Source organism: Gouania willdenowi, unplaced genomic scaffold (assembly GCF_900634775.1).
Source record: "Gouania willdenowi unplaced genomic scaffold, fGouWil2.1 scaffold_321_arrow_ctg1, whole genome shotgun sequence".
Taxonomy (NCBI): Eukaryota; Metazoa; Chordata; class Actinopteri; order Blenniiformes; family Gobiesocidae; genus Gouania; species Gouania willdenowi.
In genome coordinates this window covers 1-27064 of record NW_021145082.1, presented here as the reverse complement: position 1 = coordinate 27064, position 27064 = coordinate 1, and the positions used below count along the sequence as shown (strand labels likewise).

Sequence of the window (27064 nt, the reverse complement as noted above, 5' to 3'; positions counted from 1 at the left end):
CAGAAGCAGATATTACATGATGTCTGAAGGCGGGCCCTGTTTCCGTGGTGGGCTTATTCATCAGCAGCATGTCTTTGAACATCAGTGAACATCTCCGGTTAACTCGTTCATGCTATTTGATGCCACTTTGGGTGCAAAATGTACATTTAGGTTTTTGTTTCTTGGCTTGACTCCTTTTCCCCTCTCTCTCTTTCTCTTCCAGGTGTAATCAGTTACACAGAATACCTGTTCCTGCTCTGCATTTTAACAAGTCAGTATTTTAACAAAAAAGCATCTGATGATATATAAAAAAAAAGCATTTGAACAGCAGATGCTCAAGGGGATTTATTTATTACGTTTTATTTCTAGAGCCTCGTGCAGGTTTCAAGATTGCTTTCAACATGTTTGATGAAGATGGGAATCAAATGGTGGACAAAAAGGAATTCTTAGTGGTATGAACTTTCTCTTTATGATCACAGAAAAATAAAGAAAATGTAGAACATTTCATTAGAGTATATATTTAAAATGGTCACCTTTCCATGGCTATCATAGTATAGAATAATATGCCAGGGGTTCGATCATTAAATTAAATTATATTTTATTTTTTTAAAACATAAATCTATATATTTTTCTCTGCAACATGCATTTCACAGCATACCTTTCTTTTAAAATAAAAGACAAGTCAAGCATGAAAGACATTAAGTATTTATTTATTTTTTACCACCTGTCCGCGACCCACTTAGTAGGTCAGCGACCCACCAGTTGAGAACCACTGAATACAAGCAGTAAGTAAAAACATTCATTTGAACAGTTTTGCACACATTGTCTGCGTGTGAAGAATCAAATATTGTCTCGTTGGTGAAACTGTTAAACAGTCATAGACTGTGTTATGGTGAAGTTTTTTACACAACCATACAAAATTGAACATCAGGTACATGACTATGAATAAGTGCCAAAATGTGTTACGGTTGTTTATCATCTGACGTAGTTTCCACTTTGAAGGCAGCAATCACACAAATGGTTCAAGTCCTCAGAAATAGAAATTATTTCATGTTTTCTTTTCATAGCTGGAGGAAATCTTTCGCAAGAAAAAGGACAAAAAAGAAGTGAGTGAAGATGTGCAAAGACTGGAGCAGCAGGTGGGAGTTTTTTTATTTTTTTTATTAAAAACAATTGTGTCAAAAATGTTCATGGCATAGGTATAAAGTAAAATTATGAACATTACATTTCTCCCATTTTTGAATTTCATTTAATTAGATTTTTTTTTTTACATGATGTAGTGTAATCAGCTTGCTGTCTGTTTTCTGTCAAGACTTCACTCCAAGGGAATTTACGCTGTTTATTGAACTTCTATTGTGTGCAGCCAAACAACAATATGCACCTAACTGATCGTAGAATAATGTGGAATCTTTATTATTAGCTTTCTGCTACTCCACAACATGAACAGTCCCTTCAGACTAAATTTATTTTAGCTCAGTTTGTGCAGGATCAGAGGTGGTATATGAAAGCACTGGGCTCTAAATTAGCTTTTTTCTTTTACAATACACAGCAGAAACACTGATAACTATAGCAGATGGTTAGCCAATGGATATTGACATCAGGAGCACGTTTAATAGAAGTCAGTTGAGCCAGAAATTAAAGAAATAAGCAGAGGTGTAAAGAGTACTGATATATCCTACTCAAGTAGAAGTACTGTGACGTGATTGAAATTGTACTTAAGTACAAGTACAAGTAAGTCATACATAAAATACTCAAGTACAAGTCAAAACTATATAGTACTCCTGCATTACGTTTTAATCTGATTGGTCGGCTATGATGTGATGTGATGCATTTGATTGTTGTCTGGTCATTTCATTTTTTTGTAGTATAACTTTCACAATGTCCATTGATCATTTTAAAACAAAAAAAATAATAAGTTACTCAGTAATGGTTGAGTCTATAAGTGTAACAAATTACTTCTTTTAAAATGTACTTAAGTACAAGTAAAATCACTGATTTAGAAATATTCTCAAACAAGTACCCGTACCCATAAAAGCAACTCAATTCTAGTACTAAATCCATTACTTTCGCCTCTGGAACTAAAGAACAGAATAATGGGCTGACTTCAGGATTGTTTGCTAAAACACATACAATAATGTTCTTACACCATTAGATTTCTCTCTTTAACGGGACAATGCGAAGTATTACTACTGTATGTGGTCTTGTAGTTTTGTGCTAATCTCAGAGAGACAGTGTGGCTCTGAAATGAGCCTCTGGTCGTACAGGGTGAATCATGGTGGAGGCTTTCATCTCTTTAAGGCTTTCTTTAGCTGCATGCAGGTGGATGTAAACAGGCAGAGCTGCATGGAGCGATAAGGGTGCTCTTTGAGCTTTCATCGCAACAACACAACATGGAGGAGCTTATCCTCCACGGGATGAATGTTTGAGTCTGAATTAATCTTACTCCCATATAACTACCAAGAAGATCATTAGAATGGGTATTCTAGATTTAGCTATTGGTTATGCTTTGCAGGAAGATTATGTTGTATTCATAGGGGTTGTAATTTCATGTTAGTGGTAAGAAACAGTGGTGGAGGTTTTGCTGGTATTTCTATCGAAACATTCGTTTTGTAAATGAGTCTGTAAATGTTAGGGGTGTAAATCACCAGCTTCATCACGATACGATACGATGTTGAAATGTTTGGATGACGATACAATGTTTGCCGATATCCCAAAGTCTGTCACAGTACGATTTTGATCAAATCCGATTCACAAGCCTGCGATCGATACAATGTCACACGATCATTTACATGTACATCAACTCCCAAAAAACAACTGAAATATGATTTGACCATTTTATTTCTAAGGTCTTTCAGGTATCAGGCATTAAATAAGCAGTATAAACACCATTCTGTAACATTTAACAAAGTGTTAGACTTTGAATTGTGAGTGATAAAAAGAATCTAGTAGTTTTATTTAAATTATTACGGTGCAATACGTTTTTAATTATACAAAAATATGGCTTTAAAAACAGTTGATTTCACTGTAACTGTAACCAGATGGGGAAAAAAGTGTCACTGGCATGTTATTATTTATAATATTATTATTATTTTAACATTGACATGTTAATGATGCCACACTGTTATATAACTAAGTATAAAAACATATTTTAAGGGGCATATGATGAATTTGTGTAAAACAAAATTAACCACATGGTTTATTTCTTTTGATTTGGTTTTAAAACGGAATAACCAAAGAACGAAGGGTACATGGATAATAATGCTACATACATGGTTTTGATACAATTTTTTCTTTTTCAATATTAAATAAATATCTCAAGTGGACTTCCAGACACTTGTTATTCAGTAGTCCTGTTTATTTACGTACATGAACAGTTAGTATAAATCATCCCATTTAGAGCATGGACCGAATACTGATATTGTCAGATCTCAGTTTGTGTGTCTGTGCGCTCACATGCGTGCTAAACCCCTAGCAAAACAACCTTCTTCAACCTAATTCTTATTGTTTTAAAATCAGCATCACTACTATAGCGCTGCGCTTTCATTATTATTTCAATTCCTGATGTATAGTTCATCATTTTTACCTCTTTCCTTGCTTGGCTTTTTCGCCGTGATTTCTCGCTTTGCCGAGCAACAATGTAAACAACGCAACTTCCGTGCCTCTCATGGGTTAATTCTGCGTCTTCTTCGTTGGTGTTTTATAGCGGTTGGCTCCACATTCAGGAAGGCATATCTTAAAGATTACGATGTTTATTGATGTTTTCATCGTGCATCAATGTAATTGGATCGTTAATTAATTAATCGATGTATCGATGTGGATCAATGTATTGTTACACCACTAGTAAATTGTACTGCAACTTTACAGTGATTGTAAACCTCAGCCTCACTGCTTGTTTTGTGGAATTCTTGCTGATAACTTGAGTCGTCCTAAAAAACATGCATGAAACTTTCTTTGGGCCATATCTACCCTTCTTTAAATCTTCCTAAATTGATGTATGCACATATATTTCTACAATATTGTATGAGTGTGTGTATGTGTGTGTGGTAGGGCAGGACATTCCACTTTAGACAGCTCTCACCTGAAGACTGACAGCATTTTTGCGCAGACCCGTGCTTTATTTTTACAGTTTCATGAGGAGTGGTATTTGGACTCAGGTTTCCTTTTCAGATGGGTTTGACCATGAAGATGCCAGTGAGGGAGGAGAGGCAGCTCTCTGTAAAGTGCTCTGCACGCACACACTGAGAAAAGCCTTCAAGCTAACAAGAGGCAACTTTTAGGTGTGTCTCTTTTTGTTTTGATTCCGTACCTCTCCAGCGAAAAAGTTCAAAAGTCACTCCTTTTCACTAGCACGACAGGCTTCTCTGTAGCACTGTGGTCGGGCTTTCCCCAACATGTCTTAATTACAAGTGTATCAGGATCTGTGCTCAATGGGAACAGTGTGGTGCATTATAGAGCTGTCCCATAATTAGTGGCAGGATTATGCTGAAAAATCGCCTTCTCTGTTAAAATCACTGAAGCTGCTGCGTTTGCTCTCTCACTCACCCTCAGGCTTTAGTCATGAAAAAGATTAAGATGGATAAATATTATCAACAAGCCAACACATATTAGAGCACTTGTCTTTGAAGTACCTGGCATCGGTTGTCAATTGATGTTATTTCTGAAAGAGGAAATGTGTTGAAACATTAGCGTAGAACAGAGAACATTGAAAAACGCAGTGATTGAATAGAGCAGTAGTTCCCAACCTTTGTGACCCCCAGTTTGATATCACAAATGTCCGGCATTGACAAGTGCACCACCTAAAATAGGTTTATACTGCATTTTATTTGAACTAGATTTATATTTTAACTATAGGATTCAGTTATTTGATATTTATTGTGTGTGATGTGTATTTGAAAATCATAATAATGAAAACAAAGTAAAAAATATAATTTTCATCCGTTTTACAAGTTTTTTTTTTTTTTTACCAATCACTTGACATTTCAGACGACCCCACATGGTGTCCCGACACCAAGGTTGAAAAACAGTGGAATAGAGACACTCCTTGGAACAGAGTTTTCTATTGCATGTGGTGCTAATTATCAGCGTATCTTTTCTTTTGTTTTTACCTTTATAGCTGTGTGGTAAAGGAATATAACCATTGTCATAATGGTTATGATGTCATGGGCAGGTGTTCCCAAACTGGGGTCCAAGCCCTCTAAAAATCCAAGTATGTGCGTGAGGCCATGCCTGATCAGGCTATACATTTATTGGTTATATTTTTGCAACTTAAATATAATTCACATAAATCACAATTGTAAATGATGGGTTTAGTAAACCACACAGCTGTGAATAGTATTTAATGTTTAGATCTCATACTTTCATTAACACAGATAACCTTGGTAAAAGTAATAGATAATAAGAAATGTTCTTGCAGTTATTATTTCCAGTCACTTGCACATAAAAAAAAGACTAGATTTAAGTAAAATTTAAAATCTAAACCTATCTCACTGTGTTTGATTGGCTGTGTTTTTTTAACCTGCATTTACATGTTAGCTTGACATCAAATCTATAGACCAGACTGAGTTGTGTCACTGACATGAATTACTTTGTTTGTCTTACTGCATCACTGCAGAGCAGAATCATGTCAGGGTTTCTGGGCCTCATGGAAACTCTGCATGTCAGCTCTGCATTGCATTCGTCTCCCTTCTGTCCGTCCATTCCTTTGTAGGCTTCTCTAAATGTCTTTCTTTTTTTTTCTGTCGTGCCTGCTCTGTGCACGTCGATCCTCCTTATTGCCACACCGTGCACTATTAGCAGGTTTATCCATCTTCCTTAACACTAATCTTCGTAACTAACGTGTCCCAGATGTATTGTGTCTAACAGAAAGATGGCCAACATGTGGGGACCCGGGTCATGTGGGGTGCTCCCAGACGAGCTGCAAGTCAACTTCTGTTTTCTGATATCGCAGAGGTAGACAGGTTTAAGTATTGGCGAATAAAGGTTGTGAAATTGCATTAAACATAAACACAGAATTTGAAAAGGTCATATCCAACTGAAAAATGGGACTGCTGCACATTCATTATGATTCCAACGTGTCGAAAATATGAATAAAATATGAATATCAGATCTGGAAACCAGTGACAACTGCTCTTTTTACATTGTATTCTAATGCAGGGGTTCTCAACTGGTACCCATATTTTGCCACGACCATTAAATTAAATTACAGTTTTTTTAGAATTCAACCAACCAACTTAGTGAATTAGTTTTTAAAAAATTGCTGTTGAAAACACACATATATGATCTTTTTAAAACATAACTATATATATATATATATATTCCTCTGCAACATGCATATCACAGCATACCTTTCTTTTAAAATAAAAGACAAGTCAAACATGAAAGACATTAAGTATGTATTTATTTTTTACCAGCTGTCCGCGACCCACTCAGTACAGGTCCATGACCCACTTTTGGGTCCCGACGCACCAGTTGAGAATCACTGTTCTAATGTATTGTGTGGGAGTCATAACACAGGAACCTCTCATCCCCTTTTGCAGCCTCTGCACGGAAAAACAGAGACGACCCTCTTGGTGCATTTTTTTGGGGAAAACGGCAAAGCTGAATTAAAATTTGAAGATTTTTACAAGTAAGATATAAAAAAACATTTCCTCTCCTGTTTTGTTAAACAAATGACATCCCAAGGAAAACCATTACCACACTGTATTATGGCTGGCTATTAGTCATTTTTATAGCATAATTAGTGTCCAACTGCTAACCTTTAGTGGGTTTTTTTAAGTGTTGTTTTGTACGTGCAGGGCTCTTATGGTGATAGACTCTGTCAGCAGCTGCTGTCTGTCTGTCTCACTCCTCCAGGTTCATGGACAACCTGCAGACAGAAGTGCTCGAGATAGAGTTCCTCTCCTACTCCCATGGTATGTCTACCATCAGCGAGGAGGACTTTGCCCGGATCCTCCTGCGCTATACCAGTGTGAATGATGTTACGGGATATCTGGAGAACGTGCGTCACAGCATACCAGATGAAAAGGTGAATTCGTTGTTGTGTTGTCACATTTTTTTTGTCCATTTATTCTGAACATCAGACTTCAACATTTATCAGTTTCTTACATTTATCGGCCTTTGTTTCATCCTTTTACACATTGCACCTTTGAAAATGGACTACCATTCGTAGAAAATGTTGCTTGTCATTTGGAAGGATAATTCCCAAACGGGTATTTAACCTGGAAGAAAAATGCATCAGGAATCTTCAAAACCACATCCACTAAGTTCTTCCAGTGAAAGGATTTCTGTCCTTTCTTTGGTGCTCAAACCTAACTCATTAAAAAACGTCCCTATGACTTTTCTCTGCATTAGATGCATACAGAAAACTGAAAAAAAAAAAGGATGTCCAAAGTGCACCACACTCTGTACCATCTTATCTCTGGTTTTTTTTTGGCTAATCAAAAAACACTTCCAAATGAATGGAAATCAATGCTTTCAGTTCACACTTGAATATGCAGACTTACTGTGTATGCTATATACGATATGAAAGCCACTTATCATGCCATTCAACAGTCTAATAAATGCCTTTAATTCGTTTGCTCAAGGTTTTCTTTTCAGTTTGTGGAACAGACTTCATTTTTTTAGACTTTGGATGTCACTTCCTATGTGATGTACATAAAACCTGGTTTTCATGAGGTTGAAGAAACGCTCAACACTAACTGATCTGGATGTGGGAGCTTCTCTAACACTAAGGAGGCTTATTTAGGTTGTGTTTTACAAAAATGTTTATAAGTTTAATCCTGTCAGAACTTTAATGCTACTTCCAAACCAGGCTGAGGTCATTTTTCCTGATGTTTGTCAACCTTTTCAGTAGGAAGCCATTAGTGTCCTCTCTCAGTTTTATTTTCTCCTCCAGTGGTCCAAGGATTTCCTTCACAGTAACCGGACCCGACAAATCCAACATCATTGCTGACGTTCATTAGGCCAGGACTCCCTTCATTGCTTCTTTCACCATGGGGGAACCTGAAGTAATGTACTCATACAGTACTTACCCAGGAATGTGCAACGTCCACCCAGAAAATCCAGGACCAAGATAGTCCTAAGACTGGTGCCTGATATGTTAACATTATGAGATATATGTGAAATATCCACTAGAGTGTTTTTAGGTGATGAGATTGGCTGATGGATGAGATGACTTTCCTAAACTGTTGCTGAGGAGTGCGTTGTGCGTGTGCTGACTGGCCAACCGATGGCAGCGATGAGGGCATGCTGCCAAAAAGTAGCTGTTCCACTTGAATTAGAAAATGTTTTGCTATTTCAAGTTTTGAACGTTTTATTTAACCTTCCAGCCTTTACAATATTTTGGGTTTTTATTGAATGATGCCTTTATTTCAAACACATAAAATGATAAAAAAAACAACAGTTTAGAAAACAAAAAGTTAAAATTGATGAATTACAACAGCAGAAATAGAGCCACCAACACTTATACTTCTTAAAATGCAAAAAGGAGTAGAAAGAAGTGTAAACTTATTTATTGATTTTGATTTCTTAAGTACAACTTGTAATACAATTAATTACTCATATATCATTAAACAATCTACATATTCACAAATAGTCCATAGCTAATCATCAAAACAGAAAATAAACAACAACAAAAAACAACTGGTGATTAGTGATCAGATTCATTCCTGTACCGTGTGACAATCATTTTTTTTATACTGATTTATGTTTTGAACATGGTTTTAGCTCCACTCTCATTCTGTTCCATAATTTTATACAACAAATTGACAAACAAAAACTTTTCAAATTTGTTCAGACACTTTCCCCTTAACTTTATGGCTTTAACCCCTCAGTATAACTTTAATTTAAACCAATATGAAATTGTTTTCCTCCTATACGTTCATTTTGACATTTGCGATTTTTAACGCACGTTTCTAAAGAGTTACATCTTTCGGACTTATTGATTAGCTTGTTTTGTGTGATAATGTGATCTGTGTTCCTGTTAGTTTTTATCTGTACCTTGTTTTTCTTACCGGCACTCTGACCCCTTGCCGACAGCTCCTCAGCGCGCTCGAGGAGCTTGTTGCTAGATCTCCATTGATAACCAAGAGGGTCTCCCCATTAGGCTAAGAGATATTTTATGGCTCTCACATTGTTACAACAGCAAAGCATCACAGATTAGTCATTACTCCGTTTGTTAGACTGTGTGTGTTGTGTGTTTACCTGGGCCTCCCTTGAGAGAAGCAGCTCGTAGCCTCAGGATGGTTGAGTGGACATCAATGGGCTCAGTGTTTGAGTCGTCAGCCAACCCTGAGATGTTTGGGGATTCATCACTTTTGTTTTTGTTTATTCAAGTATCAGGTTAATCTGCTTTAAAAAAAAAAAAAAAAAAGTCTGCAGTGGCCTGACCTTTTCTCAAAAGCTACAATCCTCCCCCCGCCGCTGACAGCTCGGCGTGTCCATACTGCACAGGGAAAATCCAGCAATGTATACTTTGTCTGTTTGGGTGTGTTATCTATCTGATGGCTCCAAGCTCCCACACAAGCACTCTGATGGATTCCCTGCAAGATGAAAGGACAAAGATTACGTATTGTGTGAAGTTTTGCACTATCCTCTGCCTGAGTGTTGACACGTAAAGATTACAAGGTTTTTATCGTATCCATGAATAAAAGCTTTGTGTTTTTTGCTGTCTGTCTTTGCAGGGAATCACTTTTGAGGAGTTCAGGTCCTTCTTCCAGTTCCTCAACAACTTAGAGGATTTTGCCATCGCCATGCAGATGTACAACTTCGCCAATCGGTCCATTGGTCAAGGTAAAGCCTCCCAGTGTTGAGCAACATGTGAAGATTATTTTGCACATCGATATACCAATTTACTAAGATCCCAAATAGAGAGTGCTAAATTGAATGCACATGTTGTTAGTTCACCTGTTGTGGGTGATTTACTAAGGTGGCCTGTGCGCATGACATTATCTGCTAATTTGGTGGTGACCACCTGATTTAAACATCATGTGCTCAACTTCGCGAATATAGCAGAGTGGCCACAATTACATTTGAAGTAATTGAAGGTGATGTTAGCGGATGAGGCAAATAAACATGTTCTTATAGCAGGCAAATGTAAGCAAGAAATACACATTATCTGTGAGAAGGTCAAAGCTGTGATGAAAATGAAAGAACAGCAAATGAAGTCAAGAAAAAGTTGACAGATAGAAGAAGAAGAAAAAAAAAGAATAACTTATGTTTAATAAATTCCGATTTATTCATTCTAGAAATGTTAACTTGAGCAGATATCATCTATTTCATGCCTGTGTTTCCTCATCCAATAATTACTGCAGCCATCTGTGAGTAAAGCTGTGGAAGTTAACATCAGCCTATCAAAAATGCTAAATAAATGCGCAAAAACAGCAAACGTAATCAGTTTCAGGTTTGGTAAATCACATTTTGAATGTGAATATATATCATTTATATGTCTTGATAATAATATAATATATAATAATATATGTATAAACTATAATGAATATGTAATCAAGGCATTCTGGCAGAAAGCCTGTATTACTTATTAATTACAGGCAAACACACTAAATAAATCGCTCATGTCCCCAGTGTGATGGTCGGTAAACCTTTAATAAATTAGGCCCTTAAATAGGTTTGTTGAAAACTTTCAAAATAAAGTACTAAAAACTTAATTTTTTTTTAACTGAAGGAAAAATAGATATTCACTGATGAGAGATGAAGTTAAATACATCTCATTTTTACAAAAAGATCCTGTGAAGTTTATTTTAAATGGATTAAAAAAACCTAAATGTGCAGTATGCGCTAAGAAGGGCAGTTTAATATTAATAAACCCACAGCAGTAAACTTTGTTCAGAGGTATGTGGATTAACACATTGTTGCATCTTTAACCCTGTGTAGTCTTATAACAGTCAATAAAGCATAGGAATGTTTTTGGATGTCGTGGCTCATGCAGGTGACACTGAGTGATGGATACACTGCTCTGACCTTCACTGCTAAATGCTGAGTTTGTTAATATTTGATGAACTTCTTCTTACCTTTCACTCAGGAACAATGTTTGGTGCCTGTGACATGCCCACAGCCCATGAACATGATATCACACTGTTTCACATCACAAGCAAAAACAACAGCAGCTCGTCCTTCTCTGCCAACCCCACCTATTTATTTTCTTTCAAACTCTTTTCCATGAAAAATTCCTCATCATTTTCTTTTTTTCTGTTTGTTTTTAGCAGTCTAATGTATTAAGTTGTTACATTTCCCAAATACAGTGGTTCTCAACCTTTCAGCCCATGACTACCAAAATAAAGGTGCCAGAAAACGGGGACCCCCACTGTACCTGAAGGTGGTTGAACACAGACATGAAGATTCACAGTCATGTGGAGACAGGGCCATCTATAAGGAGGAAGTAAGGGTGGGCTAATGTAATTTAAAATGTAGGAACAAGTTTTTTAAACTGGCAAATAATGGGCATGACAAATCGTGAATGTGGTTAAATTGGCAAATATAAGCATGAAATATGGTGAAGAGAGGTTAAAAGTGACAATAACGGGTCAACATATGCGACATTAGGTGGGAAAAGTGGTGGAAATTTGATGGAGAAGTGGCAGAAATGGGAGTAAAGTAGCAAAAATGCATTAAAAGGAGCAAAAATATGGCAAAATATTCTTAGATTCTTGAAGGCATCTCGCGATCCCCTCCCAGTGTCTCGCTACTCCAGAGTTTGGGAACCCCTGACTTCCTTATATATTTGATAAATTATTTATCTTGTGTTCTGGTGTTTGTCTTTCCTTTTAGAGGAGTTCACTAGGGCGGTCTTCGTGGCCACTGGTATTAAACTCAGCCGCCATTTGGTCAACATCGTCTTCAAGATCTTTGACGAGGATCACGACGACAGGCTGAGCCACAAAGAGTTTATTGGAGTCATGAAGGACCGGTTGCTCCGCCGTGATCGGGTACCAGTTTTTATAAAGCCCATTCATCACATCCATTCAGGACACTCTTTTGTCATCTTAACATTACATAATATAAATATAACAGGTGATTCTATCAGATGCATCTTTTATATTCCTGTTACAATTCAATTAAAGTATGTTTTTCCTGATTTTAATCTACTCAAGCAATTGTTATCACTACAGTGCAACATGTGTAATTCTGACTTTGTACGATCTAATTATCCTCAAGATGGGGACTATGTATAATGATTTCTGTTAGAAAAGCAGAGTTGAGTGTTTACCTTTCTGACTCTACTGCCATCTAGTGGTCCATCAAAGGACTTCACTCAATACTGAGGGCTCTCTCTGTTTTATCCTCAGGGTTTCAGAGTGGAGGAGAAGTTTGTCTCCTTTAAGTCATGCCTGAAGAAGGAGCTTTCAAGCAAATAGGTAGAACATTTTTCTCGCTCTGACCACAGTGCGTTGTAACCGGGACGTAAAACGGTGGTCGACTTCAACTTGAATACTTTGAACTAATTTAATTCAGTTTGATTTGAACCACTGTGGTGAATAGTTTAGAGATGTGTTTGTGTGTCTACCACTGGGTTAGCCCCAGAGTATTGAGTTACCCTGTAATATTAACGCCTCAACAACTGCCACCAGATACCAGCTTAGCTCTGCATACAGGAGCAGCTGCGTTAGAGGTGTTTAATCGCTCATGGAAAAACTTGTGAAACAACCCAATGTGATCTTAACATGGAAAAGGTGACAATAAAAAAATGACATTATCTTATTGTGCAATTTGAGTGATAATTTGCAAAGTAGAGCATTTCTATTTTCTTTGTAAACGCAGTGAAATGGCGAACTTGCCGTGTTCCAAAATAAGGATTTGTCTTCTAAATCAGTGGTTCTCAAACTGTTTTGGCTCAAGTACCCCCTTTCTCTTATTTCTGAGTCCATGTACCGCCTTTTGTCCGACAACAACATTTTACTTAGAAAACTATATAAACACAACTATAGAGCATAATGATGGAATGAACGACTGATGACACACATTTTAAATAATCTCATTTTTTAAATAAGTGGAAAGAAACACTATTTAGGTCAATGGGTTCCCAACCCTTATAGGATCGTGACCCCATTTTGGTATCAAGAATTTCTGGCAACCCCAGAAATTAGTTTTTTACTACTGCATTTTAGTTGAACTAGACTTATTCACAAAGTTAAAGTATAGAAATACAGGTAATAAAAAAATAATAATAATATTTACAAAATTTCAAGAATGTATTTTAATTTTTCAGAAAATTCAGGCGACCCCACATGGGGTCCCGACTCCACGGTTGAAAACCATTGATTTAGTAGCTTCTGAATATATTTATTTCTATGGTTTTTTTTTTTTATCATTTCATCTCATGCCTGTGGGACCAAGACTGACACTGTCACTGTCTCTCTCTCTCAAGTACCCCCTGTAGTGCCATTGCATACCCCTAGGGGTACACACCCCCCCTATTTGGGAAACACTGTTTTAGGCAATAAATGAATAACACAATGACATTAATTTAACCTCTAATTGTGCAATTTGAGTGATAATAATGCAAAGAAATGCTTTTTTGTAGAGCATTTCTATTTTCTATGTAAAAGCAGTGAAATGGCAAACTGGCTGTGGTCCAAAATAAAGATTTTGTCTTCTAAATAATTTGATTAAAAGTTGCTCAACTTGAGCTGATTAGTTTATTTAACAGAATGTTGAAAACCTAAAGAAAGTCACCCAGCTGCACCTTCATTTTGTACCTCCATTGTGTTGTATTGTGTTTGTGTAGTGGTCATAAATACACAAATAATAGTTTAAAAGGTTATATTCATCATGTGAGATCAGATTTGGATCTTTGCTTATGTTAGATTTCTTCCTATGTTGGGATATTTCTGTCATATTAGATTGTGATTCATTGATCTCACACAGCTCACATAATGTAATTGTAACTAATGCATGAGGTGATTCCCTGTGTTATTCTTTAATTAAAACAAGGACGTAAAACCTACTCACACAGAAAATGGGGTTTTCAGCATCTTCCAATTATTAGCCGAGCTCTGCCTGCATTGTGCAGCAGATTCCCATTCATCACAAATAGGAAATATGAAACAGACTTAAAACTCTATAACAGAGAGAATGCATGGATTATGCATTTATTGTTTATTCTGGCTGAAAATAGCAGTTACACAGAGTTAGAGATGAGTTGCATATCTAATCTTTGCTTTTGTTTGTTTTTTAGGTGAAGATACCAGCACCACTGCATGTGTGACAGTGTGTAGATGCAGTGCCTTAGCACAGAGGATCCGTGCATGCTCCAGCATCTTCATGCAATGTCATTCAAATCTGAAAATGAACAGGATGTGGTCAGTGTGAGTGGAAGCTAAAGCTGCTAAAGCCATTCACTTACTACTGTTTGACAGCATGTTACATTAGACAAATGTACACTTATTGTCACTTATTTATAATGCCTGCAACCTATTAAGGAAGACATTAGGCTGTAATTGACAATTACTATTTTTTTTAACGTCTTTTCCGACAACCCAAGCTTTTCTTAAAGCTGCTTATCATAATATCAGCTCTGCAGCCCCCCTTCACTGATCCTCTTATTTCTATACAAAGCTCGGCCTCAACTGTTAAACCACAGGCAGTTCACACTAGTGTTCAACAGCAGCAGCATACAGTGTGAGCAGGCTATCAACAGAGGCAGACTCTACTTAATGAGATGTGCAAAATATCAAAGCCATTATGTACAGAGGGGGAAACCAACAAACCAAACACTTTCTTATTATTTAATTTTTTTAACTTTATTTTTGTAAAGTCATTCATTTTACGACATACAAAGAAAAAAGCAACAAAACACAAGAAACCACAGATGGGTGAGAAAAAATAGGCAGGAGGAAGATGAATCATAATGACAACCAGTGACGTGCCGTGACCACTAGGGTTGGGTAGGCAGGGCGTTGCAAATCGAGACAACCAATGTCGACACCAATGACAATTTCATATGTTTCTGCTGGAAAGTGTTAATCTAACAAAATCAACATTGTAAAACACCATTAAAGAAACATAAACAATTATTTAGCCTTCATACTCTCCCAACAAGATGTATCTCATGACACGTGTTGGAAACACAGAAACACGGAGAAAACGACAACAACTCAGAACAGCCTCAGTGAGGCGCATCCACAAAGCCAATCCTTCCTTTTGTACCATTCACTGTGGAAAGTACGAACAATTTTCTGACCTTTTCTTTGCTGAAGGTCTGGTAGCTCAGGTGTTGGTCTCCCATCTTTTAAAAGCTGTTGTTTTTCCTCAAAAGAAAGTTTCTTTATCCTCTCTAGCGCTGTCATCCTGACTGTAGTGTTATCCCGCCCACTAGCTAGAGAACGTAGCAGCAACCACACTGTATCAATTCACTATTGCACTGTGAACTTACGTATAGCATTTAGCAAAGCACGGTTACGTCCAAAGGCAGCGAAGAGAGCTGCCTTTTTACGTAAATGGTTTTCATCTTGGGGAACTGACTGCACATGCGCAAACACATGCAAACACACTATAGGGACAGAGGCAGAGCAGCAATGTGCTTTTGGGAGGGGGTGTGGCCTCCTCCTGGCTCCTCCTCCTGCCTTACAGCGGAGTGAGACTGTGCAGCTTCTCTGCCGTACCAGGAAATAGCGCTGTTTAGCCATTTAGGCTATGAAAAGCACAAAATACTGTCACTTTCAAACTTAGAGGTACTGTAGGCTATCAGAAATTAAAATTGAAAAATAAATCATTTATAATTATATTATAATAAAACAAATAATCAAAATATCAATTCACCCTTGGGTAGGCACTGCCTATCTTGCCTACCCTGACTGCACGTCACTGATGACAACGTGTGTACAATTCAAGAGATAGTGCTAGATCCAGTGTTTAAGGAGCCATTTTGTTTCACTTGTCCATAGTCTTTTATCTACATCAAAACCAGGCAGAGGCCTCTTCATATAAGTGTACGAAAAGCATTGGGAGAATATATCGAATAGTACTTCAGGAAGCATTTCACTCAAATAAACCACAATACACAATAGTTACATAGGTAACATCCTGTTGTGAAGAGGGGCCATTTATTCAAGATGGGCTGTCCATTTCCTACAGTATGTAGTGCATTTGTCCATGCATATGTTCAAGGAAGAAGTCAGTTTTTCCATGTCATATAATTCTTTTAACAATTACAAACCACGCCTTTTTTGATGGGGGTTCCTTTGATAGCCATCTTCTTGTAATAGCTTTTTTTTACTGACTACTAACATTATTTCAGTCAAATATTTATCCATATCATTAATTGAGGGGGAGATATTACCAAGATAAACTGTACACAAATCATGATTAATCTCAAAGCCTACTATTAATTTCCTCTACTACATCCCGTCAGTAGGGTCGTATAATTGGGCAATCCCAGAAAACATGGAAGTGATTCGCCTGAGCGTTTACACACCCTCTCTAACAACGTCCATAACTTGACAAAATGTGAATTAAATCAGGTTTGTCTGCCTCTGTTGTTTTTACATCACAGATAAATTGAGCTCTAACTTGAGGGTATATGAAGAAGTCTTGATTTTCCAAGTCGTAGTTGTCTTTAAGTTTTTGAAAGCAGTCCAATCTCCCTTTATCAGAGATAAGACAGTACCTGTATGTTGTGATACCACTGCTTGAAACGTCCATCCATCTGTGCAGGTTTAAAGTCTTTATCATATTACGTGGCAACCCATCGTAATATTTTGATGTGATTTTCCAGTTTGTTTTTACAACGCTCTCCAAACCAAATGTTTAAGGGTGTTTTTGTCCAACCACTTAACCAACTGTGCTTATGCAATAAGTATAGATTTCTGTCTCCAAGCAAGCTCTTGAGGGAAATGTCCATTTAGCTTAATTCTAGATTTTTCCATTTAGCATTATAATATGGGTTGCACAGATAAAATCAGATATCTGAGCTGTGCAGATTTGTAATAGTTCACTATGTTTGGGTTCTTTGGGCAGTTGCAATGTTTTATATCTGATCCTTGGTTTACGGCCGTTCCATATGAACCCAGATAGCATTCTCTTCCACTCCATCAACTGTTTTTCAGGTATTTCTATTGGTATTGACAGAAAAAGAAAAAACAGTCGTGGTAGAATGTTCATTGTGACTATGTCTATTTGATTATGTAAGTCCAGTGGTAATAAACTCCATCCATTCAAGTCTGTCTTTATCTCTTTGGTAATTGGCAGATAATTAGTTGCATAGACGGTGGATAGATCCTTTGGAATTTTATTATTATTTTATTCTCCCATTCAAAATTGCAAAGGTTATCTATTTGTAGTGAGGGGATATAGTTAAATGAAATAACTTGTGTTTTATGAATGTTTATTTTATAACCCGAGTAATAACCAAATGTTTTCAGTGAGGACATTAGTTTTGGTGGACTCAAATCTGGCTGCAAAAGAGTTGATCAATATGTCATCTGCATAAAGGCAGGTCTTAAACTCAGTGTCTTTAATCCAAATTCCTCTTATGACCTGGTCTTCTCTAATAACCTGAGCCAGACGTTCAATAAATAGTGCAAACAAGGTTGGACTTAAGGGACGCCCCTGCCGACAGCCTATACGTTTTTTAGATATGAGATAACTAATATTAAAGCCAAATCTTTGTAATGCTAAGTGTAAATATTCCCAGCTAACTGAGTCGAATGCCTTTTCGGTGTCGAAGCTAAGAACAATGGATTTATCTTTATTTTTGCTCATATGCTTCAATAAATGTAAAGCCCGTCTTACGTTATCTTGTGTCTGTCTGGTTTTAAGGAACCCTGTTTGGTCCTCATCTATTATATCCTGAATAACATTTTCTAATCTTTATGCGATTATTGAGGCATATATTTTATAGTCCAAGTTTAAAATCGATATCGGTCTGTATGAACTGCACATTATTATTTGCCCACCTTAGGAATCGCAGAGATGATGGCATGTCTCCAAAAAGCTGGTGTTTCTCCTCCATTAAGAGTAAAATTAAAGCATTTCAATAATGTTGGTGATCGTAACTCTCTCAATGTTTTCTACCATTTTACGAGGTATCCATCCTCACCTGGCATTTATTTATTTTGAGCCTTGAGATAGCATTATGCAGTTCTTTCATCGGTGTTATTTCATTCATCAGTATATTATTCTGTTCTGATCCAATGGATGGTAGATCCAGTGAGTCAAGAAACTGTGTAATACTCAAAGAATCAGCTCCTTCCGGTTGTGTGTACAAATCATTGTAGTCATTTTCAAAGGAGTTTTGTATTTCTGTTCATTTATGACACATTTTTCCAGATTGTGTGTCTTTATTTTATGGATGGACCTTTCCTCTACTATTATCATAGTACCTTTGTTTGAGTAACTTAGTTTTCATCTCCTCATGGTTATCGTATAATTTGTTTAAGTCTTGTTTAATGAGTTTTATCTGATCTAATAATTTTGAATTTGTTTTAATTCCAGGTTTTTTAGTTCCTGTAACAAGTCTTTCATTCTATTCTGTTTCTCCCTCTTTTTAATTAAGGACCACAATATAGGTTTTCCCCTTATTACCGCCTTGGCAGCATCACATACAGTACTTGGTGACACTTCTTCAGTGTCATTTTGCTCTAAATATTCTTTAAATTCCTTTTGAATGTATTGTTTGCACAAAGGATCATTTAATAAACTTGTGTTAAGCCTCTTTGTCATATTTTTAATTTCAATGCCCAGATGTAGGGATGGATACACCTGCATGGTCTGAGATTTTTTACCCCTATTTGACGTTTCACAATTCTGTGTCTTTCTGAATTAAACATAAAAAAGTAATCAGTTCTAGAATGGACATTATGAGGGTGAGAGAAAAAGACAAACTGCTTTGTTGTTGGGTTTAATTCCCTCCAAATGTCCATCATACCTGCTTCAAAGAGAAGTTTCTTAACAATGGCTGTCTCATGATTCATTCTTTTTGTTACATTAGTGGAGTCAAGGGAGATTTGTAGTTGTAATTCCAGTCTCCACAAATTCCACAAAAAATTCCACAAATAAGGACCCCTTCAGCCTCTTCAGCAATCAGATCAAATATAAATGTTCATTTACCTGGGGGTCTATACACATTTTATAGTGTACCTGCTTGTGGTCAATGTAACCTTGTACTAGAATGTCTCACCCCTCAGTATCCTTTATCTGTTTTGAGATCTGGAATATAATTTTGTTAGAGATTAATATTAAAACTCATCTCTTTTGTTCATTTTCAAAGCCAAGGTGTTTAAACTTTTCATGCTCTTTATCATTGAGGTGAGTCTCCTGCCAAAAAACAATATGTTGTTTTTCTCTTTTCATTTTGATAATCAACTAAAAGAGATTAAAGTTCACACAGTACACAATCAGTATGTTTTTTTTTAGATAATATAAGCTAAGAAGTCTTATTCCCTTAATTATGTTACTCATACACCGAAAACTACAGCATTCAACCGGTGTTCAAATAAAAAGAAATAAAAGAAAACGTCATCGCAAAAGATTCCTGACGTCTCACAAAATCCGCTCAGTTCTTTATTCATGCCGAGATGTCCTGCTTTTATGTCAGCGCGGATAGCATCCATGCTAGCTTGCAGGGCTTCCATCGTAGCATGCACGTTAGCTCCACCCACGTCGACGTGTTCTCACCGCGTTTTTCTCAGTATTTAGACTCGTTGTAGTCTTAGATTTTTAGTTTTGTTGATATTTCCCCATAGGAACTGCACAGATACTGTATATTTGCAATAATTACTCTAAAGCATGGGAAATATTGCACCGCTCAGAAGTCTCCAAACACTTTATTTTATGAACGGATCTCTGGACATTTGTTTTGAAGAGGAGAGTGGGTAAAGTTTGGTGGCACATCACGATGAGGTCAACACCTGACTGCAGTTGTTTTAATGTCAGGAACATATGGTTTATGTTTATATGTACTACTTACTTTTAATCATGTAAAGCACATTGAATTGTCTTGTGTATAAAATGCGCTTTACAAATAAATTTGCCTTTTTTTTTTTTTTTTTAAATCTGATGCAATAAATAAAAGTTATTTTTGCACTCTACTCTTTCTTTAACATTTGCCATTCCTGCTCTTACTGTCATCACAGAAACTATTAAAGTCTGTCTAAAGCAGAAATACATTTGTTACACCACAGAAATGTGTCATTGACCACTGCGACAAATTTATGCTCTGAAACGCTTGAGGCGTGTCAGTTAGTGGCGCCGGAACTACGCCCACACGCTGGAAGGGCGCCGCCTCCGTGTACTGTGTCTATGGGAGAGAGCAGTGTGAAAGTGTATGGGCTTGAGATTTGTGCCACTAGAAACTGAATTTGAATAGTTGGTATTGAATTTTAAAGTAATATCTTGAAATTGAATTTACTGTTTTCAAACTGAATTATTAACTTGAAATTGTATAGAAACTGAACACAGAAATTTGAAACACAGGTTGTGAAGCCGAGCTCCACAATTACATTTTAAATGGTTGAATGGCTTTTTGCATGTTTTAAGGCAGGAGTTCTCAATTGATCTCACCTTAGAACCAACAATTTACCATGGTCATTAAATCGCAACCCACTTTTTTTTTTTTTTTTTAAACATAAATCTATATATATTCCTGTGCAACATGCATTTCACAACATGCATGCCAAAATAAAAGTTTCTTTCAAAATAAGACAAGTCCAACTTGAGAGACATTATGTATTTATTGATTTTGGACCAGCTGTCCACAACCCACCACTTGAGAATCGCTGTTTTAAGGAATACATTTATAACCTTTTTAATATGTTCAGAAGAAAATGTCAGAATTTACTTTACACAGACTTTAACGTCTTCATTTTCTTTTGCATTGACTGGTTGCTCAGCCGCTACTAAATAAATGAGTGGTATTATGACCTGCATTAACCACTGATGCCTTGAGCTAGTGTTCAGGGCCTCTAATCAAGGACTTAAAACATCTTTAAAGATTCCTTTAGTGCAGTATGATTTGAAGATTGACATTTCATTTCACTGATAAGGAATTTGTTCACAGTTACTCGAGTGTGTTGTGTGTGTGTGTGTGTGTGTGTTTAAGATAGAAGGTTCCTATTTACTGAAATGATTCAGCACTAACTTGTTTCTCTGCTGAAAGTGCATCAGTGAAGCTGAGAAGCATCGACTCATCGCAAAAACATACACTTCATACTGCAGCTAAAATCATCTTTTGGAAATTCAGAAATTTTAAATTCACAAATGATACAAATGTTTCTCACTTAGGACACCTGGTGGTCAATATTTACGGGGTGTTTTTTTTTTTAGGATATTAGACCCACTTTAGTGGATTTCAAAAGCCCTTTGTGCAGTCACTCCTGTAGTTTCTACGCAGCCTTAAACTTATCCTGAGTTACCATGACTACCTGTCAACATTGAGCTGTTCTGCAAAGCTGCATTTAAGACAATTTTATGAAATAATTTATGAACGGTGTCATTGCAGTCCAAACAAATCAGACGTTGCACACCGTTTAACCAAGCAGCACCCATGTTGAAAGTCTCAGGTCAATCGGAGCCTGATTTGCAGAGATATTTTAGGAACACACACGCACGCACGCACGCGCACACACACACGCACACACACACGCACACACACAGACAGAGGTTCCTTGCTTCATAGATAGATAGATAGATAGATTTGTTCAGTTGGACATTTGAACTTGTTTGTTGTGTTCAACATTTCATAAAAAATGAGAAAACATAAATATTTTAGAAATCTTTCAAAAAACTTGTTTAAAAATATTATTGTTATTTATTTGACAAATAACAAATTGAAACAAATAGTCATTTTATACCCCTCAGAAGTTAATCAAGCATACAATTCAACCACTTGAACTATTTTTTCTGTCCAGGAAAAACACAACTACAATTTTACATATTTTTTACATATTAATCAAGAAATAATGTGATTAACTTTTTTATTTTTATTTTTAAGATTTTTTATTTCATCCAATTTAAAATGTCATGGATAACAATAATAGTTATATTTTTGCATTAAGCTTGTACATATTTGTGTATTTAACCATTGCAGAAACATACACGAATGATTTAGGTAATTACCAATACTGTTAATTTAGGGCAGCAGTGGCATAAACCTTACTTTGGATAGTGGACATGGTCATATAAATGCAATAAGTACCGTATACTTTTTTATGTAAACCCTGCAGGTGCTGGTTTTGATCTTTTGCCATTTAATGATCATGTGTGGCTCAGTTTGAAGCAGAAATGCTGAGAAGTTTTATTACAAAATAGTTGTTATTGCAGATGTTTGGTGTGTAGTTCATATGTTTTCCCACCAACCCTTTTTAGTCCGCTTCATCTTAGTGGGTGTGAAAGCTTACCCGCACAGTACTGTGGTGTGAATCCAACATGTTAAATCAGAACCACCAGAAAATAATTTTGTTGTTAAGTGATGGTGGTATATTTTGTATAAAAACGAGTTAAATTATCTGGTAACACTTTACTTGAAGTTTTACACATAAGGCTGACATTACGCTGTCATTATTGTGACGTGACATTAGCATGAATAAAGTGTCATGAAGGCTGTCATTAAGTACCGTTTGTTACCCTAATCCTATCTCTTTGTTACCCCAACCCTAACCCTAACCCCACTAGATCTCTCCAGCGAACCCAACAAAATGCCAACATAGCTCCAAAGGTGTCATAATTTAGGGAAATGTGTGATAATTCAGCAAACAACACTTAATGACAGCCTTCATGACACCTTATTAATGACAGTGTAATGTCAGCCTTATGTATAAAACTTTAAGTAAAGTGCTACTATTGCTGCATTCATCTCGTAGGCTCAAAACTACGTTTAAGGTAAAAGCCAAAGCAACAACAGTAACTTTAAGTTTGAGTACACCTGAGATTGGTGTAACCTTCCTCTTCATTTTTTATTTTCTTTATTTATATATCGGGGGTCATTTGAGGTGATATCTGGTGTGTGATGTTGTTCACGTGGGTGAGTGTCCTTAAAGAACTGAACCCTCAAAGCTGAAACTCACATCTATAACATTTACTTTGGGGTAAAAAAAAAAAAAAAAAAAAAGGTGTAAAAAGCAGAAAACAGTGGTTTGTCAAGGGCTGTTGGTTTTTAATCAAAGTCTGTGGTCTGAAGGATGAAGCAGTGTTTCCAGGACAACTAATCAGTGCATTTTGTGGTGCATAGCATAGTGAATGAAAAACGTCCTCTTGTTCTTATACAGAATGCATTAGGCAGAGGTTTGTGGACTATATTGTATATTTCTGCAGGTGCACATGACGCTGCAGAAGCAGGTGGATGCAAACCTCACTGATGGATGGGAGGCTGCTATAAGCACTGGGACACAAGTTCAGAATGAGGAGTACGTGCGTGGCGCGCGCCAGCCTGAACTCATTCAACCCATCCTGTCTGTGTGTGTATGTGTGTGTGTGTGTGTGTGTGGGAAAATATGCCAGACTTGCAGCATCCCATGGGCGTCATGGCAACCTAGCAGTAGGGCAACATAACATAGTATAACATAGCACAGGACAGGCTTTGTCCGCACATGTCATGTGAACTCGCGCTCGTGGTTGTTGCAGTTTGCGCAGAGTGAGTGAGTGAGTGCGGCGCTCGTGCTGCTGGTCTGCGGGCGCTAAGGTGGTGGTACACACACACACACGCACACACACACGCACACGCGCACACAGTGAGTGAGGAGGAGCAGTAGAGGAGAGGAGAGGAGGGACAGACGCACACCACCACCAATGCGCACCGGAGATGATCCGCTCCTAGACCATGGCACCGTCTGGCTCCCGGAATGTGAAGCGGGGCTGTAAACGGGTTGTGTACTGGATCCCAGTCCTGTTCATCGCTGTCATAGTGGCATGGTCATACTACGCCTACGTCCTGCAGCTGTGCATAGGTAAGAAGGAGCCTGTGTGTACTACTGTGGAGTGTTTGTGTCTTGACCTCATGAGTTTATGTGTGTATACATGTGTGGGGACCTCGTGTGTGTGCGAGTGCTAAGTGGAGCATGTTTGGGGGTGCACAGACAGTTGTGTAACCTCTTTTTTATGTTTTGGGTAGGGCTGGGCGATATGTATGGACCAAAACTCATATCTCAATATTTTTTTCTTTCAAATGTTGACATACGATATAAATCTCGATTTTAATTCAAATGAAGTCTGAGCAGAAAGACAATTCAGGGTTAAGTTTGCTGATGCAAAATGCCACACAGACACGTTTATTAACAAACAGTTGCACTAAATTAGCCACTTGGGGCTTTTTTCTCCTATAAATGAAAGGACAGAACATGTGAGTGAGTTCTGTACTCTTTAGTGCGGCTTGTTTAGGTCTGGGTTTGGACGCGCTCAGAAATCCATCTAACTATGCTTTTCATGCTCTACTGAGATGTAGCAAAACCTTTAGCCTAAAACAAGTGTTTTAAAACAAAATGAGCTCTATCATAAATATATATTGATATAGGCAATGTTTTAATTTTCCATATCACCAAAATAGAAAACTTGATATATTTTAAATCTTGATATATCGCCCAGCCCTAGGTGGAGGTGGGGTACAGATCTCCATGCAGTCATTGTGGTGGACTGTTACACACACATTGTTTGAGTGATGGTCTTTGACATCCAAACATCTTCTAGATAGATCACTGAGTAGCTGCTTTCATTATAAACGAGCCTCCAGTGAATATTCCATTAGAATGGGATTATTAGACTATTATCTGAAAGTCCATCCATTAGACGCCACAATCAGCACTTCCTCAAAGGCTTTATTGCTGCTGGCCAAAGTATCCACAGAGCGTCATTAAGTGGTTTGTATCCTCCACCGACACCACCACCTCCTTCACTCTTTGGTTAAAGCTCCCTCTCTGCATTGGCTTGAATTTTGGATCCTGATCTGAGCTGCTGAACTTTCCATGTTGTGGTTCACGCAGAATCCTCCTCCTGACCTGGATAGAGTGAGTGATGGTTTCCTAGGATGCTCTCAGCAGCACCTCTCTGTTGCTCCATTTGGCAGCTTGTCAAAGCACAGGGAAGGAAAATCTGTCAAACAGGAGTGCAGCCTTTAATGAGAGCAAACAGAGGTAAACACATGAGGGTGTGAAGTCTTTGACATCTGGACTGTTTGCTGCTAGAACTTCTAAGTCTTCACAAGTGCTGACGGCGGCACACCTTATCCTCTACACAGCATCATGTGAGTGGTTTTATTATCAGAAAGAATCCATCCCAGTAACAATCCTGGTCACACTTTATTTAAAGTTTCATACATAAGGCTGACATTATATGTCATTAGCATGACTAAGGTGTCATGAAGGCTGTCATTCGCAAATTTATGACACTTTTGGAGCTATGAGTGTGACGATATCTCGATACGACGATGTATTGCGATGTTTTTCGCACGATCGATTATCGATTTGCTCGCGCTATCGATTTTTTTTTTTTTTTTTTCAAAACCTTTTCTGCTTTTTCACTAAATGTACAGATAGGTCTTCACAGAAATTTTGTCACCATTTGTTGAATGAACCAGTATATTGTTTACTGGAATATTGCACTATAATGGTGTCACTGGTAAGAAAGACCCTATTTTTTGTTTACAGAAAACACTATTGGAGATACTTATTCATTTACATTGGTGTGTTGACACTTATTTACAGAAATGTTGCACTAAAATAGTGTCACTGTTCATAGGACACTTTCAATTAATTGTCTTTCAGATATAAAATAAAAATTGTATTTTTTCACTTAATCTTTTCTTTTCCTTGTTATGTCAGACTATCGTAGATTGATTTTTGACCAATATATCGATAATCGCAGCATCATCATATCGTGAGATAATCGTTATCGCTAGCTGTGTATCGCGTATCATATCGTATTGTGAGGTACCCGGAGGTTCCAACCCCTATTTGGAGCTATGTTGGCATTTTTTTGGGTTAGGACGGTGGAGGGATCTCGTGGGGTTAGGTAGGTAGGTAAGTTTTCAATTACCCATGTTCAATTACAATTCAATTAAAATGACAGTGGCCTGCATTTTTTCCAATTACAATAAAATTGCAACTATGTTTTATCCTCAAAACGTCAATTACAATTACATTCTCAATTACGAAAGTTGATTTACAATTAATCACACTTACTGAGCCTGAAATAAATAACCTAGTAAAAGTTAACCTTCCGCCTGTGTTAGCTTTCTGTTAGCATCTCTTTCAATGAAAACATAAGTTTTATTATTTTTGCTGTGGGTGCCTGAGCCTTTTTTGTGTCAGTGTACCCCTAGTTTGACATACAGTTACAATTTACATTTTTATAGAAGTTTCATGGCAGTTACAATTAAAAAGTAAATTATCTAAACAATTTAATTACGATTACGGCAGCAACAGATCCTTAAAATTACAATTACAGTTATAACTATGCCATAATTGTAATTAATTATCAATTGCGCGATTGCAATTATAACTGACCCCAACCCTGGTTAGGGTTAGGGTAATGAATGACACTTAGTCACAGCCTTTATGACACCGTATTCATGCTAATGACAGGTGTCATGTCATAATAATGGCGGCGTAATGTCAGCCTTTATGTATAAAACTTCAACTGAAGTGTTGCCAATCGTTCGTGAGCTGCTCAGCCCTCAGTGGGAGCTGTAGGTGAGCAGCAGCATAGCAGACTCTCTGTTGTTCTGGAGCAGATGATGTGAAGCACTCAGCAGTCACATGATGGGACGAGTGGATGCAGAACATCAGCAGGGCCACCATGTGTTGTGCTCCTCAGACACAGGGTCAGCTGTGGGAAAGGGTTGTCAGCTGATACCTCTGCCTCATCAAACCCACATAATCCCATTGTGTGCTTTACATAATTCACCCAAGTGATCTCTGGTTGACCCACTTTAATTTAAAGCCCCAAAACACACTCACTCCTCTTTTCGAGATCTTGCCTTTTTCTTTGGTGTCAGATTTGAACCAGAATGCTTTCATTGAAACAACTGTCTCACATGCCCTGATGCGACACAAGGTCAAACACTTTGGTTTTTTTTTTTTTTGCTGGCTAGGCAGTGCACACAGTTTTTGGCTGTGTGCCCGCAGTCTCCTGCTAGGTTTACCTTCTC

At 37.4% G+C, this 27064-nt stretch overlaps 1 protein-coding gene across 1 annotated transcript; it reads left to right on the top strand.

Moving 5' to 3' along the window:
• Positions 1–195: 195 nt before the first annotated feature.
• On the top strand, positions 196–12685 carry LOC114459519 (calcium uptake protein 3, mitochondrial-like). Its single transcript, XM_028441738.1, has 8 exons — positions 196–250; positions 349–431; positions 1047–1118; positions 6516–6604; positions 6832–7003; positions 9660–9768; positions 11761–11918; positions 12279–12685. Exons 2-8 carry the CDS (start codon positions 381–383, stop codon positions 12345–12347), a joined length of 720 nt encoding a protein of 239 aa, XP_028297539.1. The 5' UTR covers positions 196–250; positions 349–380; the 3' UTR covers positions 12348–12685.
• The last annotated feature ends 14379 nt before the right edge of the window (positions 12686–27064 follow it).